Source organism: Helianthus annuus, chromosome 15 (assembly GCF_002127325.2).
Source record: "Helianthus annuus cultivar XRQ/B chromosome 15, HanXRQr2.0-SUNRISE, whole genome shotgun sequence".
NCBI classification, from domain to species: domain Eukaryota; kingdom Viridiplantae; phylum Streptophyta; class Magnoliopsida; order Asterales; family Asteraceae; genus Helianthus; species Helianthus annuus.
The window spans coordinates 40,060,686-40,080,175 of record NC_035447.2 but is presented as its reverse complement, the minus strand read 5'-3'; the positions used below and the strand labels follow the sequence as shown (position 1 = coordinate 40,080,175).

Genomic DNA, 19,490 nt, shown 5'->3' with positions numbered 1-19,490 from the left:
CGAAAATTTCGGATCAGTTGGTGGTCCAGATTGTGAGTTATGGCCATTAGCGTAAAACTATATTATAAATTTACATAAACGGTCCTTTTCGCGTAGAACCCGTTTCTGGCCACGTTTTGATACGAAACTCTTTACCAACAGAAGTAATATAATATTCTGGGAATTTTGATGATTTTTAATTAATTTTTGGCTGAACGGATCCTAGATCGCCTAGTCAATTCGGCATATGTCGGTTTTGACCGTTTTAGCCATAAAATGAGTTTTACACATCCTTTTGACCCGAAACCTTTTTCTACTGATTTTATATGATGAATAAATTATTTTAAGTATTCTGGAAATATAAAAATCTCAGATTTAATTTGAAAACCCGAAAACGCCCTTAGATCGCATATTTAGCGTTTTAAGCGCATAGTAAGCGTTATACTTGTTTTAAACATGTAAGACTTATACCTACTGATGTAATTAGCCTATTTTCATATAATAACAGTAAGTATAAGTATATGATCTCAGATTTCCAGTTTTTGGCATTTTTAGCCCTTGTGAAATTACTAAAATACCCCTACGGTGCATAGCTTGGTTTTAAATGATAAATTTGGTATATGGGTCATACCCTACTGATATAATATGTTATATTAAGTATATTTACTGTATGAACCAGACCCTAAACTCAGATTTCTAATTTGACTCTTTTACAATCTTTTAAATGACCAAAATGCCCTCCTAAGGCATAAATTGAGTTTAAAATTATTCCGGGCAATATAGAACATAACTTACTGATGTTATATCATAATTAAAGCATATTATATCAGGGAACTTGCATTTGAATCATTGGTCTACCCGTATCGCCCTTTTCGCGTTCGGTTCGGTTTACGTAACTAGTTTGCGTAAATTGACCGAAACGGGTCAAACAATATCATTTTTGTCTCAAAATCCAGAGTGTATTTAGTATACCCATATTATACAAGTATTCAAACTTGTCGGGTCTAAATCACGTTCTATCCGGTCTCCGCTTAATCATGCGCTTGAACCGTATATTTCCTTAAAACTAACCGGTCTAAGCTTAGGCTTAAATTAAAGACCCGTTAGTATTCTAATTGGTTATTTATACCATCGTTCCAGACTAGAGCCTTCCGGTAAATTGTACCTACGCTTACTTAAGTGAATACGGCTGAGTTATTATAATTCTTGCTATTTAAGACAGGAGCTAGCTCAGGTAAATACTCTTAACTTATTTTCCCTATTACGGGCTTGGGATACGGTAATATAAATACCGCATGGTCAGGTATGGGATTCGAAGACCAATGTGTCGGGAAATTCAAATAACCTGTTTTAATTCGTATTGCTTGACTGAAACATTGGGGGTTAATGCGACCGTGTCCTGGATATCCTTGACTCATTAAATTGCAATGGCCACGACCTAAGCACGGGGTGTAGGCATACACCTGACAGATGCTTCATGCTTATTATTTGATTATACCCAATATGGGATTCCCAATAAGGGAATAGTGGTGTGTCGGTTAATCTTGAACCGGCATAGGACCGGGCCCCGTATGTAGAGCAAGTTATGTAAAACTGATAACATGAGATATAGTTTGTCCCAAGTATAAAAGATTAATATTGCCTTGTGCATCTTAATCAAGTGTCAAAATAGTTTTGTGCCTTGTGCGCCTAAACCAATTTTCATAAACTCTTTTCAAATGAGTCAGTTGAGTGTATTTACCAGTGAAAACTGACGTATTTTCCAAAGTCTAAGTGACAGGTACAAGTACGTAATAGGCTGGAAGCTGCTCAGGGCGTTAGTAAGGAATCTTGCAAGTTCTAGGCGTCTAAAGTCTGTTGAACATTTATCTTATTTTATTTGATCCGCCTGTGGATCCGTTTCAACTACTTGTGATATTAAATATTACGTTTATGTAAAGTTGAAATGAATCTATTTCTGCTTCCGCTGTGCATTTATATATTGTGTTGTTTGACTATGATGTTATCAACTACGTCACGTTACCCCCACCGGGCCCACCGGTGACACGTGGAAATTCGGGGTGTGACAGACGTGTTGGTAAGTTTTGGTATTTTAATCCAATACTTAAATGTTACTATAGTAATTAGTGATATATTTGTTAATTTTACTGTACCTTTGTTTGATTTCATAATTTTATATGTTTTTGTTCAGCTAATACCCAAAGAGTTAGTCAACGTCAGTATTGGAGTTGGTAAACTTAAAGAGACATTTAAGATCTATGTGAATCAGTGGGACTCTTTTGATGTACTACTTCAACGTGATCCTCTTCGGAATTCTTACTTTATAACCGATGGATGGGAAAAGGTTGTACACTACATGGGTATGCAAACAGGAATTGTACTTGTTTTAAGATGCGCAGCGGATTACATCTTTCTGCTTACTGCCTTTGATTTGAATGGATGTGAGATTATTGCACCAAAATCCAATGACAGTCCGATAGACGATACTTCCTCACCCAATTTGGAAGTTCCTCAAATTACCGAGGATCTGCAACACCAGCCGGATGTTGAAGAATCCAATGACACAGATTCTGATAGTGATTATGTTGTATCGAATGAATCATCCAATGATATCAACGATGCAGATTTTGATGCTGCTGTCTCAGATTATGAAGCTGATACTGATGAATACCCCTTACAAATCGTATGGTACTGCAGCAAACATTTTGTAAGTTTATTCTGTTAATATATTATTCCTCATTCAAAAGATGTTAAATGTTTGTTACAATTAAGCTGTAATTTTTGTTACTTTACTTAAATACATTATGTATTTCTTATTAATTATTGGTATTTTATATTTATTTTTAAGCGTCTGAATGTGAAAGTAGCTTCTTTATCAAGGATTCATAGAACATTGAAGATGACAGTTGAAAATCTGAATGGAGTTGACACTGTAATTGACTTTCAACAGGAGAAGCATGGCAAGGGATTTAGATACGCGTCTTGTCAATTCACCAAGAAGTTCACTAAGCCCAATGGTATCTACAGAAATATGAGATGCAAATTTGTCTACTCTGAAGAAAAAGCCAAGCTGATCTTAAAGAAAGTCTACAGATAGTTGTGGTTATTGGTATTATCTCATTTTAGATAAATTATGGGATGGTGATGTATCAAACTTCTATATTTTGAAAACTTACGACTTACGAATATTTAAATTATAATCATGTATTCCTATCTTATTATTTATATTAACTTATACCTTTGTTGTACATTCTCCATATATTTTAATTGGCTCTTCATGATAAATTATATATTGAATTATATTCTGTAAATTTATACACTCAACCTCTATTTAGATAAAATCTGACAAACCAAAAGCTCTGTCAAACAGAAAATCTGTTCAAGCAAAGTCTGTTGTTCCAAACAACATCTGCTGATAAACACAAGGACTGTTATAGCAAATAACATCTGCTAATAAACACAACCTCTGCTAATAAACACAACCTCTGCTAATAAACACAAACACTATTATAGCAAATAACCTCTGCTGATAAAACAACCTCTGCTAATAAACACAAAGACTGTTACAGCAAATAACCTCTGCTGATAAAACAACCTCTGCTGCTGAATATAAATACAAAAGTATCATAAAGCTAACATCTGTTGTTGAAACAAAGGTTTACAAAACATAACATCTGCTGATCATTCCACAGTATAAATTGCTAACATCTGTTGTGACTTAACAGTGATACACTTCAACAGAGGATTCAAACATCTGTTTACACACGCCTCATGATGAACATCTGCTGATAAATACCGCTCTGGTTCAAGCAAAGGTCTGCCAAAGAGAACCTCTCCTATGGACTAACAGATGATGCAGTTCAACAGAGAATGTTTAAGAGCAGTGCTTTAACAGACCACGATCAACAGATGATAATATAATAACAATAATATTCAAACTGTAGCAATTACATTTTAATAAATCTAAAGACTGTCATCGAAGCTGTAACAAAATCTAAACACCGATACACTAAACAGTGTTACACAAGAACCACCGCTTCAATTCGTTTGAAATTTCAAATTACCCTCCCTTTTAATGAGCATCAGTCGTTTGAAATTTCAATGAACATCAGCGGTTTCATAATTGAATGTGGGCCAGACCTTTGAAATTAAAAATTGGGACAGTGGTTTGGATGGCAGATCTTTGAATTATGATGTCATTGTGCTTACTCTATCGCTGCCACCTCATTGTTGGATGACATAAGAAAAACATTGTTGGACATGCTCTCTAGCCGACACATCAGCTTCTCTTATGTAATCCGCTGTAGATACTGAAGCACTGCTATTACTGAGCAGTGGTTTTCCTTTGGTTGATCAGGCCTTAGGCACATAAGTGCTACCTCTTTAACAGCTTTCATACACCAATGCAAGCATCTGAATAAACAATAAACAATCTATACAAATCAAGACAACATCAAAAGCTACAAACATATCAAACAAATTTCATAAAATCATTTTATAACCTTGATCACATTCGGAAGCAGTGCCAACGAACTCAAGACTTCAACACCAAATAACAAATCCAGTAAGATCTACCTGAAGAACATTTAGCATCCAAACTTTCAGTTCATGATAAAAAGAAAAAAATCAAAAAATATCATAATTTTAAACTACCGTTCGTCTGCATAATATTCAAATAGATACAAACCATGATGAATAAACAGACATCACCAGGTTTTCTAATTTGCATTAGGATTTCTCCTTTTTTACAAACATATCAAAATCAATCTACTCGTAATCACATGGTACACCAATGCAAGCATCTGAATAAACAATATAACAAATCAAAGACAAAATCAAAAGCTACAAACATATCAATCAAATTTCATAGAATCATGATTTATTTTAAACACACACAGACATTACCTCTTCATCAATAAAGTTGAGATCCATTTTATAACCTTGATCACATTCGGAAGCTCGGCCAATGAACTCAAGACTTCAACACCAAATAACAAATCCAGCAAGATCTACCTGAAGAACATTTAGCATACAAACCTTCAGTTTGTGATAAAAAGAAAAAATCAAAAAATATCTATTTTTAAACTACCATTCAAATCGATGATAAATGCAACGCCTCTGTCGTCTTCATCCTCTTCTCTGCATCTACAGTTTTAGAGATAGAGAGTTGAGAGAGAGTAGACAGAGAGATTGAAATGGTTTTTGAAATTATGATCAACTTTGGATTTGGGTTTGAATTTATATTTGAGAGAGAGAGAAGAATTGAAGCTCTGATGACATTAAATGCAAATTACATATCCCTATGAAGTTTTAAATTTCAAATTACCCTCTCATTTTAATGAGCATCAGTCGTTTGAAATTTCAATGAACATCAGCCGTTTTATGATTGAATGTGGGCCAGGCCTTTGAAATTAAAAGTTGGGGCAGTGGTTTGGATGGCAGATCTTTGAATTATGATGTCACTATGCTTCCTCTATCGCTGCCACCTCATCGCGGATGACATAAGAAAAGCATTGTTGGACATGCTCTGTAGCTGACACATCAGTTTTTCTCATTTCACTTGGATTTCTCATTTTATAGAAAGTATAGATATAGAGTTTTTTATTATTAAAAAAATAACAAAATATAGAGTTTAAAACCTAATAACCTTTTTTTTTTTAAATAACTCAATTATACAAAGCCAATAGCCTTATTAGTTTTAGCACATCCAAACCCATTTTCCATTTTCCATTTTCCAATTGCCATCGAACCAAACTACAAATTAAACTTTTAAACCCGTTTAAAAGTATCTCTAACCCAACTACAAATTAAACCTTTAAACCCGTTTAAAAGTATCCAAATACGCAGCGGCAAATTAAGAATCTTGAGCATTGGATTTGGCGATCAGGGCGATAGGAGGGGGGTCATCAATCGATCTGGGGCAATCAACTAGATCAATAATATAATCTTGATCAAGCCATCAAGGGCATCAAGCGATCGATCTAGAGTATCAGGTTCAATTGAGCAAGCCTTAGGGGTGATCAGGTTTGTTTGTTTGATTAAATTGGCGTTTGGGCGATCAATCTCTTTCTCTTGAACATTTTTTTGAAAGGCGCTGATACCATTCTGTTCTAAAACCTATGATAGTATTGTGTTCTAAATTACGTTATTTTTTTGGGCATCCGAATTTGTCTATTTCCATGCTACGGCTAGGTTGGGTTATGGCCTAAACCCAGACTTATAACTGATTTTTCGGTTTTAACATTGTAATGACATAACATTTCAGTTAATTCAGTTATATATAGTTTGGGTAATTTGGTCAAGCATCCATTTACTTCTGACCTTGGACTAGGAATTCAAACTAATTATTCATAAATCTAATTATATTTTAAGTAAACACTAAGGGTGTACGGGGCGCAATCGGTGAATGGATCGGTGAAGGGTTTCCCCGATCGGGAACACCGCCGCCATCCCCGCGGGGTCCCGAATCGGGGTTGATTTTGGGTGGTGGTTCACCGCTGTAATTGTTGCGTGGATCGAGGAGGTGACCGTTGAACGGTCGACTTTTTAATAAAAAAAAAAAATTCAATTTTTTTTAAACTAATATAAATACCCAACTCATTTTCACCCTTTTTTTTATCCACAACCATCTCATTCTCTATATTTTTTTAAACTCTCCAACCACAACCATTTCACTCTTTATTTTTTATACTCTCCAACCAAACCCCATCCACTTTTTATTTTTTATACACCGAGCAATGGAGAACCGACCCCGCGAGGCCAAGAAAAAAAATAAGGGGCGGGTATCGAAACCGTCTCGAGATGGTTCGAGCGGTGCAAATGCTCAACCACAACCCCCTTACGGATACACTTCACAACCCCCGTTTTATTTCCAACAACCTCCACACCCCTCGTTTTACAACACCCAACAACCCAATTTCGGCTATTTTCAAAATTTGCTATCAATGGACGCTCCTCCTCAATCCCCCGCCTTCGACCCATATGCTTATCGTTCTCCACAAGTTCCTTCTACACGAGGAAATGTCGAACGTCCTCTACCTATTGACGAGGACGACAAGGACGATGAGGTAGTGCCCGAAACTCAAAATTTGGGCGACGACGACGAGGAATATGAATATAATGTGGACGAAGACGCGGGCAACGAAGAAGACGAGGCTCGAGAAATGGGCCCAAGTCCCATTGATGGGCGAGGAAGGTGAAGGTTCGGCACATAAAAGAAAGCCGGTTGAAGTAGACTTTTCAATACCGGATATTAACGAAGATCCCTCGCCACAAAGAGCACAACGGCGAGACAAGCGTCAAGCTACATCGTCCGAGGGAAGCTCGGCCGAGTTGGCGGCACAATTCAAAGTGTACACCGCCATGAAAGAAGCGAATGTATTTTTTTTCTAGTTTGAATGTGTTTTTTTTTTCTAGTTTGAATGTATTTTTTTTTTTTAAATTTAATGAAATGTCTTTTATATAAATTTTTAAACATCCATAATTTTAACAAAAAAAAAAAAAAAAAATTTGAACTCACCTAATAGGTGAGTGCCGCCATCAAAATGGGGAATTAGGGGAGTGTATTAGGGGAGTTGACGTGGCACCATGTGATTGGTTAGGTGTAAGATGGGGGACTCACCTATTAGGTGAGCACCCCTTACACCCTAACATTTTTTTTTGTTTTATGATGCAATATGTCAATTATAAAAAAAAATATAATGCCTTTTTGACATATCACTTAAAAATCATAAGTCAGCTATCAATTTCTCAATTCTGCTATTCCATTATTCTCTTCACCCCGAATAAAAATAGTAGTTAAAAACTATCAGAGCCAATTTATTTATTTACTATTTATACTTATGAATGATATGTTAAATAATTGTCAAATTAAAAAAAGAGTAAAATGCACGGATAGTCCCTGTGGTTTTGCAAAATAACACTTATAGTCCCCAACTTTTGAAAATTACACCGGTACTCCCTGTGGTTTAACAATTTGTTACTCGGATAGTCCCTGGAGTGGATGACGGTTAGTTTTCTCCGTTAAGTAGATGTGAAATGACAAATTTACCCTTCTTCTTCTCCCCTCAATAAAAACAAAACAACCCCACCCACCCCCCATCTTTCTCTCTCTTTCCCCCACCATTAACCACCAACTACCATCCACCTACACCACAAGTAACCACCTTCACCGTCTTCTCTCTAAACAGAACCACCTTCACCACCTCTCCATCTTCATGTTCTAATTTTAACACCCACTCACCCATCTGTATGTAAATTAGAGAAACAGAGAGAGAAATGAGAGAAAGAGAGAAGGCGGAGATGGGAGGCACCAAAACCACGGCAACTCCGACGGCGTCACCTCCATCGTAACCCGCTGCCACCACTAATTTCTTCCACCTCCCCTGACATTCGGTCCTAAAATCTCCGTCGCCCCTTTTTGGCCACCCGAACAGTTGCATATGGCGATGAAGATGGTGGTTCTGGAGACCAGAACTGATGAAGCAGTATGCACCGACTCTCCCGGTGACCCTGGCCGGTTAATTTTAACCCTACCCTATGCTAATTCAACTCGTTCTTTGATGGAATCCACTATCCAGCAGCAAATACATTATCCCCCATTTCTCGTTTTGCAGGCTGCTGTTGATTTGTTATTGATATTTCCAGATCTTTTGGAAAGGGGTTTTAATCTAAATGATGGGGGGTTTGGTTGAATCTGTTGATGAGTGTTGACATGGTGGAAGAAAAAGCAAAAACCTTAAAAAGATGGGGCAAAAACAAAAGCATAAAATTCTCTATAATAATAAGTAAGGGGTAATTTTGTCATTTTACATAGATTTAACGGAGAAAACTAACGGACATCCACTCCAAGGACTATCCGAGTAACAAACTGTCAAACCACAGGGAGCACCGGTGTAATTTCCAAAAGTTGAGGACTATAGGTGTTATTTTTCAAAACCACAGGGACTATCAGTGCATTTTACTCTTAAAAAAAAAACGTGTATATATAATTATATAATCTTTTAGTAAAAGAAGAATTTCGGAGATAAGCCATAGCCCATAGGGATAAGCTGAAAATTCATATGGTTTATTTGACTTTGACCATTCTTTCAAAAGTTTGACCAAGAAGAAAAAGAAACCAAGTAGACGAGATGAACCAAAATATAACATGTTTTTAGCAAGATTTATAATAAACCTAAGATTTTATTTGACACGTGCATTTTGACTTACCAAACTAGTTCAACTTCATGGTCCCAACAAGGTAAACACAAGTCTAACTAGGCCACTTCGACAACATTTGAAAGTGCATATCATGTTATCTACATACCCTTTTGAGGTTTTGACTTTGTAGAGATGCTCTAGAGGGTATGGAAGAGTGATAATATATATGCCTAATTGGGTCGATCATATCCTCGTTAATGAAACGGAGCCTCAAGGCTCAAGCCATTCGCGATAACATATGTAATATAGGTAAGACGGGAGGAAGACTACAATCTACACCATAACAACTATCGACAAACTCCCATATGGTCTTTTCCGACAAAACGGAACTTGCTTCTCCCATGTTAAATCTGGATGCCATTCGGATGCAAGACATGACAGATACTACAACCATACCAAGTAAAATCCCACTCATAGCAAAACTATTGGTAAGATATAGAAAGAGTAAGATATAAGCAAACGTTACCTCTATCGTAGATGATAGAGATGCTAATTCCAGAGAGACTCACTCTGACACGGGACATGACAAATAAAGAAGCAAAGAGAGAGGGAAACACATAGCGACAGATAATTGAATTTGGCGATCAGGGCGATAGGAGGGGGGTCATCAATCGATCTGGGGCAATCAACTAGATCAATAATATAATCTTGATCAAGCCATCAAGGGCATCAAGCGATCGATCTAGAGTATCAGGTTCAATTGAGCAAGCCTTAGGGGTGATCAGGTTTGTTTGTTTGATTAAATTGGCGTTTGGGCGATCAATCTCTTTCTCTTGAACATTTTTTTGAAAGGCGCTGATACCATTCTGTTCTAAAACCTATGATAGTATTGTGTTCTAAATTACGTTATTTTTTTGGGCATCCGAATTTGTCTATTTCCATGCTACGGCTAGGTTGGGTTATGGCCTAAACCCAGACTTATAACTGATTTTTCGGTTTTAACATTGTAATGACATAACATTTCAGTTAATTCAGTTATATATAGTTTGGGTAATTTGGTCAAGCATCCATTTACTTCTGACCTTGGACTAGGAATTCAAACTAATTATTCATAAATCTAATTATATTTTAAGTAAACACTAAGGGTGTACGGGGCGCAATCGGTGAATGGATCGGTGAAGGGTTTCCCCGATCGGGAACACCGCCGCCATCCCCGCGGGGTCCCGAATCGGGGTTGATTTTGGGTGGTGGTTCACCGCTGTAATTGTTGCGTGGATCGAGGAGGTGACCGTTGAACGGTCGACTTTTTAATAAAAAAAAAAAATTCAATTTTTTTTAAACTAATATAAATACCCAACTCATTTTCACCCTTTTTTTTATCCACAACCATCTCATTCTCTATATTTTTTTAAACTCTCCAACCACAACCATTTCACTCTTTATTTTTTATACTCTCCAACCAAACCCCATCCACTTTTTATTTTTTATACACCGAGCAATGGAGAACCGACCCCGCGAGGCCAAGAAAAAAAATAAGGGGCGGGTATCGAAACCGTCTCGAGATGGTTCGAGCGGTGCAAATGCTCAACCACAACCCCCTTACGGATACACTTCACAACCCCCGTTTTATTTCCAACAACCTCCACACCCCTCGTTTTACAACACCCAACAACCCAATTTCGGCTATTTTCAAAATTTGCTATCAATGGACGCTCCTCCTCAATCCCCCGCCTTCGACCCATATGCTTATCGTTCTCCACAAGTTCCTTCTACACGAGGAAATGTCGAACGTCCTCTACCTATTGACGAGGACGACGAGGACGATGAGGTAGTGCCCGAAACTCAAAATTTGGGCGACGACGACGAGGAATATGAATATAATGTGGACGAAGACGCGGGCAACGAAGAAGACGAGGCTCGAGAAATGGGCCCAAGTCCCATTGATGGGCGAGGAAGGTGAAGGTTCGGCACATAAAAGAAAGCCGGTTGAAGTAGACTTTTCAATACCGGATATTAACGAAGATCCCTCGCCACAAAGAGCACAACGGCGAGACAAGCGTCAAGCTACATCGTCCGAGGGAAGCTCGGCCGAGTTGGCGGCACAATTCAAAGTGTACACCGCCATGAAAGAAGCGAATGTATTTTTTTTCTAGTTTGAATGTGTTTTTTTTTTCTAGTTTGAATGTATTTTTTTTTTTTTAAATTTAATGAAATGTCTTTTATATAAATTTTTAAACATCCATAATTTTAACAAAAAAAAAAAAAAAAATTTGAACTCACCTAATAGGTGAGTGCCGCCATCAAAATGGGGAATTAGGGGAGTGTATTAGGGGAGTTGACGTGGCACCATGTGATTGGTTAGGTGTAAGATGGGGGACTCACCTATTAGGTGAGCACCCCTTACACCCTAACATTTTTTTTTGTTTTATGATGCAATATGTCAATTATAAAAAAAAATATAATGCCTTTTTGACATATCACTTAAAAATCATAAGTCAGCTATCAATTTCTCAATTCTGCTATTCCATTATTCTCTTCACCCCGAATAAAAATAGTAGTTAAAAACTATCAGAGCCAATTTATTTATTTACTATTTATACTTATGAATGATATGTTAAATAATTGTCAAATTAAAAAAAGAGTAAAATGCACGGATAGTCCCTGTGGTTTTGCAAAATAACACTTATAGTCCCCAACTTTTGAAAATTACACCGGTACTCCCTGTGGTTTAACAATTTGTTACTCGGATAGTCCCTGGAGTGGATGACGGTTAGTTTTCTCCGTTAAGTAGATGTGAAATGACAAATTTACCCTTCTTCTTCTCCCCTCAATAAAAACAAAACAACCCCACCCACCCCCCATCTTTCTCTCTCTTTCCCCCACCATTAACCACCAACTACCATCCACCTACACCACAAGTAACCACCTTCACCGTCTTCTCTCTAAACAGAACCACCTTCACCACCTCTCCATCTTCATGTTCTAATTTTAACACCCACTCACCCATCTGTATGTAAATTAGAGAAACAGAGAGAGAAATGAGAGAAAGAGAGAAGGCGGAGATGGGAGGCACCAAAACCACGGCAACTCCGACGGCGTCACCTCCATCGTAACCCGCTGCCACCACTAATTTCTTCCACCTCCCCTGACATTCGGTCCTAAAATCTCCGTCGCCCCTTTTTGGCCACCCGAACAGTTGCATATGGCGATGAAGATGGTGGTTCTGGAGACCAGAACTGATGAAGCAGTATGCACCGACTCTCCCGGTGACCCTGGCCGGTTAATTTTAACCCTACCCTATGCTAATTCAACTCGTTCTTTGATGGAATCCACTATCCAGCAGCAAATACATTATCCCCCATTTCTCGTTTTGCAGGCTGCTGTTGATTTGTTATTGATATTTCCAGATCTTTTGGAAAGGGGTTTTAATCTAAATGATGGGGGGTTTGGTTGAATCTGTTGATGAGTGTTGACATGGTGGAAGAAAAAGCAAAAACCTTAAAAAGATGGGGCAAAAACAAAAGCATAAAATTCTCTATAATAATAAGTAAGGGGTAATTTTGTCATTTTACATAGATTTAACGGAGAAAACTAACGGACATCCACTCCAAGGACTATCCGAGTAACAAACTGTCAAACCACAGGGAGCACCGGTGTAATTTCCAAAAGTTGAGGACTATAGGTGTTATTTTTCAAAACCACAGGGACTATCAGTGCATTTTACTCTTAAAAAAAAAACGTGTATATATAATTATATAATCTTTTAGTAAAAGAAGAATTTCGGAGATAAGCCATAGCCCATAGGGATAAGCTGAAAATTCATATGGTTTATTTGACTTTGACCATTCTTTCAAAAGTTTGACCAAGAAGAAAAAGAAACCAAGTAGACGAGATGAACCAAAATATAACATGTTTTTAGCAAGATTTATAATAAACCTAAGATTTTATTTGACACGTGCATTTTGACTTACCAAACTAGTTCAACTTCATGGTCCCAACAAGGTAAACACAAGTCTAACTAGGCCACTTCGACAACATTTGAAAGTGCATATCATGTTATCTACATACCCTTTTGAGGTTTTGACTTTGTAGAGATGCTCTAGAGGGTATGGAAGAGTGATAATATATATGCCTAATTGGGTCGATCATATCCTCGTTAATGAAACGGAGCCTCAAGGCTCAAGCCATTCGCGATAACATATGTAATATAGGTAAGACGGGAGGAAGACTACAATCTACACCATAACAACTATCGACAAACTCCCATATGGTCTTTTCCGACAAAACGGAACTTGCTTCTCCCATGTTAAATCTGGATGCCATTCGGATGCAAGACATGACAGATACTACAACCATACCAAGTAAAATCCCACTCATAGCAAAACTATTGGTAAGATATAGAAAGAGTAAGATATAAGCAAACGTTACCTCTATCGTAGATGATAGAGATGCTAATTCCAGAGAGACTCACTCTGACACGGGACATGACAAATAAAGAAGCAAAGAGAGAGGGAAACACATAGCGACAGATAATTGAAAAAAAGACAACAAAAATATCTCAAAATTTTCAAATTCAGGGCTTGGATGTAGGAGAGAACAATTACTTATACGTATAGATTCAAAGAAACACAACGTGAAGAAACGCTAGATCAAAAATTCAGAAATACGCAAGTCAATATTGTGACGCGTCCTAACATAATACCAAACGTGTGTCTTGATGGGACGAGAAATAACTTGACAATCCACGCAATCATCCACCCAAATCATTTCACTCTCGATGTGACAAGACTAAAATAATCCAGTTGACCCACAAAACATACGGGTAGATATACGACCAAACTTAATATTTAGTGTGACCCATAACCTGACGTCATGGACTGGACTAGGGGGGATGATGCGGTAACCAAGTTAGCCAAAGGCCATAGGCTTTGGCTGGACAAAGCCAAAGCACGTACAAGGCATCGAGTATGCTGACAAACATTATTAACTAACCCAGGCATCAACGCATGGGCAACTATCACCAGCCCAGCCTTTGGCTGGGGACAAAGTAACTCCGAACACCACTCTAGCAGGACAAAATATATAACAGTTACTGACAACAGTCTAAAAACATCACAGGAGTATGTATACCCCTCTCTCGGTGAGAGGGCATGCTATAGTTCTCCGATGACCGACTAATCGCCAAATTCATGCTATAGTTCTCATTATAGTTCTCTAAAAACATCCAGGCGGCAGACCTCCGATGACCGACTAATTGCCGCCTAGGCGCCGCCTAAAAACGATTTCTACAACATTGATATACATCTATAGTCAAACATTGACCATGCTCCTTTCTTTGACATATCTATTGCAAAACCATCCATTTTAAAAAAAAAAAATGTAATGTTCGATTTTCACTCACAAATATGATCATTTATATGCAGCGTATCAACAAAAATATGCAAACCACAAATTTTCAAGAATGGATCGTATCATGAAGCATAGCGTCTAAAATCATCATAGTAGTAAAAATAATACCAGTTGAACGAAGCCCAGAATCTTCAACTGCGTTCTACAAAGCTCTGAAAACATCATCGAGATTGTTGCTTAAGTAGCTCTGGCCATCATCCAACAGTTCGGATATGCTGATTAATTTATATGGTTCCCAATGTTGAATCACCATGCTTTCTTTTTCGCCGTCTTTCACAAGATTTAAAGGCCTCTTACAAAATCCAAAAACGCGCTTTATACAACCGATACCAGTTTAGAGTAGGCGAATATGTAAAACGAAAGTGAAAAGAGTGCAAACACATGTTGCCAAAACAAAAGCGCAGAGGCTTCACTAACAGCATAACCTCTCATTCTCGCAACAGCTCCCAAAAGAATCGCACTCGGGGTTGCATACTGTAACAAAAGCACGTATCTATACATCGCGTCATCGGCAATAAGAAGATGCATCTTATCAGCCAAACCAACAACTCCGATTCCAAATACTGGAAGCACCAACAATCTAGCCACAATCACACCAACCGTTGTTTTGAGTCCAAGTTTTGACACGTACGGTCCCTCAGCAAGCATACCCCCCAACACAAGCATAACCGAAGGCACCATGGCCCCACCCAAGATCTCCAAACTGTCGGTTATGAAACTGAGCGGTGCGTCACGTCCGAAAACAAAAGACTTCGCATGAGGGATCGAGCCGATGATTATAGCTAGCAGAGACGCTATTGTTGGAGGTTGAAAAATGTTCTTGATCGGAGTCTTTTCCGCAACAAGTCTAACCTTCTTAACCATTTTCGAACTTATGGGTTCCGTTCTGTTTTCAGTCACTTGTATTTCTTCGTCATTTTCATTACGCGAATAATCTTTAAACGGTTTCGTTGAAATTTCGGTCTCCTCAACGCCAGGCGGCCATTCGGCTTCAACAACCAACGGCCCGAAACCACCACCACCACCACCGCCACAACTTTCAACATTTTCTTCTTCGACAATCTCATAATACTCAACAGGAGGCTCCATCATATGATAAACAAGAGTATACACAAGAACAACCGATATCCACTGCGCGATCGACACATACGCAACACCTCGTTGGTGACAATTCGGCCCAAACGGGTTATCCTCACTATGACAAAGCGAGCCCAGTATCGCAATCGGAAGATTCCCCGTGTTCCCACACGCGGTCATAACGATCGTAAACCTCCTAAACTGCGGTGGCGGCCGACACAACAACACAACCACAACACCCAACAAGAACCCTAACAGCATACTAACTACCACATTCACAGGAACAAACCACCAGAGAAAAAGATTACGCAGCGTAATCGATCGGCCTAAATCGATGAATATAAGGCAGGGTAAAAACAGAGCAAATACTAACTTGCTTAACAACTTAAATGTGGCTTTGGGGATTATTTGTGTTTTGTGGTGAGCAAGTATTAATCCAATAACAGTGAGTGATAACAGCTTTAATAATGGTACTACTGCACTAATAATCTCTTCTTGCATTGTGTTCATGCTAGTTTGTAACCCAATCAACAGTCTATGCATTTTTTTTTTCTAATTTGATGAAACCCTAATTTTTTTGTTCTGCAATTTATGAATTAAAGTGAATAATTAGATAATTTTATGCAAAATTGACAACAATAGAACTGAAATTAAGCAATAGGGAGCCTTACCTCTGCGAGATTTGAAGATTTTACAGAAATAACAAATTAGACGAGAAATAGTTTGGGTGAATTTGTAACTTGTAAGATTCTTATAAATCCTACTTCTCACATGATACATGGATTATGTGGATATAGATCATCTTCTTTACGATATTATTGCTTTTAACTTTTAATAATATAATATTATCAACTAGTAGAACCTACAAGATTGCACTCGAGTTGTGAAGAGACTAAATTCTTTACTTTTATAAATGAGTTGTAACTAATTTAAAAACGGGCTAAACTCCAATTTTACTTTATGTTACGGGGTTACTAGGTTAGAATTCCGTGTATTATACAGGTTGAATAAATGTAATTTTATACATTAAATAATAAAAACTTATATATTTATGAACCTTGTATATTTTACGGGTTAAATAAATATAATTCAAGCTCAGTGGTAGAGCGATCGGCTGGTAATTGACTAGTCGGGCGTAGGTTCGAATCCTACTTGAAAAGCTTCTCTGGACTTTTTTGACTCTCTGCTTACTCCAGCCGTAAGTAAACTCGTAGAATGGGATGTCATCCCCCTGGACTTATTCATTTTTTTAGAACCCCGTATATTCAGTGGCGGACCCAGGAGTTTTTTCCTAGGGGTGCGAAAATTTTTTAAAGATTTTAGACCTCTAGCTATATAAAAAAATCGGTTCATAGAGGGTCGGATCGGGTCATGTAAAACAAGTAAACACAAACAAACAAACTTTCATAGCGGGTCGAATCAGATCGGGTCGGGTCCATTTCAATTTTCAAACAATTAAACCTTATTTCCTAACTTCTTATCACATTAACAATCAGATCGGGTCGGGCCCATTTGAATTTCAAGCCCTAGTAATTGTTATTTACCAACCAACAATCATATAATCAACAAAACCACCCAACTAAAGACTAGAACAACTCAAAAATACATAAAAACATATAAAATTTTAAACCTTTTTAACAAATATATGTATATATATATATGTTTCTATTGAAAAAACCCAATAAAATATCAAAACAAATCGAATTACCTATTTAAGTTCAATTTTTGAATTTCATCTTTTCAAACCTTATACTAGAATCATATAATCAATAAGAAATTAAGAAACAACAAACCCATACTATAAAGACTAGAACAACCCCAAACAACCTCAAAACACATAAAAGTTTAAACTTTTTTAACCCATCCTAAAATCTTACTATCTCATGACTCTTGAACAAAATCGCATAACATCAAAAAAAAAACAAAACAAAACAAAACAAAACTTGTACCTGTCAGGGGCGGCCTGAATTAACCAGTTTGCAGCCGGAATTTTGTAGTCGCCGGGCGGAATTATGCTGGTGAGGCAGAGGGAGGGCAGGAGTCGCTGGCAAGTGGCAGCGATTTGGGTTTTTTTTTAATTATGTGGACTGATTTTGTTTAGCAAAACTAGTAGTTGGGTTGGGCTTGAATGGGTTTTAAGTTATTGGGGTTGATGGAATGAATTTAAGTTTTATTAAAGAGGTTAGTGGGCTAACTTGTTTACATAATTTGATCGGGTTACAATCCGTGTTCACAATTTTTTTTATATAAATTCCTAACATTTTTTTCTAAGGGGTGCGGACGAAAATATCCAAAGGGTGCGGTCGGAATTTTTCAAGGGGTGCAGGCGAAAATTTCCAAGAGGTGCGGTCGGGATTTTTCGCGAAAAATACCACTAAATTTTCAAGGGGTGCGGCCGCCCACCCACCCTATAAGGTGAGTCCGCCACTGCGTATATTACACGTGTTGAATAGATATAAAAAAGAGTTGTATCTTTAAAAACCATGAGTATTACACAGATTAAATAAATGTATTTTTGTATATTAAATACTAAAAACGTCGTATCTTTAAAAAACCTGTGTATAGTCGGGTTGAAAAATCTACCAAATAATAAAAAAATTATATCCTAAATAAATGTAATTTTGTATATTAAATACAAAAAACGTCGTATCTTTAAAAAAACCCGTGTATAGTCGTGTTGAAAAATCTACCAAATAATAAAAAAAAATTATATCCTTAAAAAACTCGCGTTTTACTCGAGTTGAATAAACATAATTTTGTATACCAAATAACAAAAAAAAAAGTTATGTTTTTAAATAATTAGGATAACATTTAATATTAATTTATTATTTATATATTTAATATAAGATAAGTAGATAAGAGAGGTATTTGTTTTAAAAATATATTAAATTAACAATTTAGATTCGATGATAATTCTTTATTAAAGTATGATAAGATTTAATATTAATTTATTATTTATTTATTTAGATAAATATAAATTTGAGGATACCTTCAATGAATGACACGTGTCCAAATGTTGGTTTCTTTTATTATAGTAGTTAGATTAGATATGCAATTGATACTTTTACCTCCTTTTAGGAAAATTTTGCTGTCTTACCCCTCAACTATTTGAAAAACGCTACAATATTACCCCCATGAGGGGTAAAACTGTAACATAATCAAAAGGGTATTTTCCTAATCTTGCCCATATTTATATAGTAAACTTCAATATTACCCCATGTGCTTTACCTAAGCCGACACGTTTAAACCCTCTTTTATTAAAGTGTCTTCTCTGACGATATTCCAACCACCGGAGAAGCGTATTCCGACACTCTGGCGATATTCCAACCATCGGAGAAGCACCGTTCAACCTTCCATATTGTTGTCTGATCCTCTCACTCTCGTTATCGCTCTCTATCTCGTCTTTTTCTCCGTCTCTCTATCTGGTCGCTGCCATCGGGAGCTCATCGGGAGGCAGTCTTGTCGGAGTTAAGTGCTTCGGTGGAGTTAAGTGCAGATGTGCTGTGAATGACTATGTGATAGCAGTTTCAGTTGGGCAATCCCAAACACCTTACAAATATCAACTCCTGTCAGTTTGCTTCAATACTCGCTAATCAAACAGTTCATTAGATAAACAAACAACTACAATCTATAAAACACACACAGTTTATATTTATTTTTATACAATTAGGTGTAGCAAATTTAAATAAGTGGTAGAAAAAACACAAGTATTGAAATAAAACCTACTAAATGAATAATGTACCTAACTGAACTTAAGAGCATGTTGTTCGTCGGCGAGTTGGAGGTTACCGGAAACGAAAACAAGCATGCCGCCGGAAGGACCAGAGGGCTGACAATCAAAAGTGGTGATGCTATGCTTGCACTGTTGGAACGGGAGTGACGTC

At 37.3% G+C, this 19,490-nt stretch overlaps 1 protein-coding gene across 1 annotated transcript; it reads right to left on the bottom strand.

Moving 5' to 3' along the window:
• Positions 1-14,488: 14,488 nt before the first annotated feature.
• On the bottom strand, positions 14,489-16,484 carry LOC110911455 (protein PIN-LIKES 2). Its single transcript, XM_022156074.2, has 2 exons — positions 16,278-16,484; positions 14,489-16,188 (listed from the first exon to the last, which is right to left on the bottom strand). Exon 2 carries the CDS (start codon positions 16,147-16,149, stop codon positions 14,845-14,847), a length of 1,305 nt encoding a protein of 434 aa, XP_022011766.1. The 5' UTR covers positions 16,150-16,188; positions 16,278-16,484; the 3' UTR covers positions 14,489-14,844.
• Between the last annotated feature and the right edge of the window lie 3,006 nt (positions 16,485-19,490).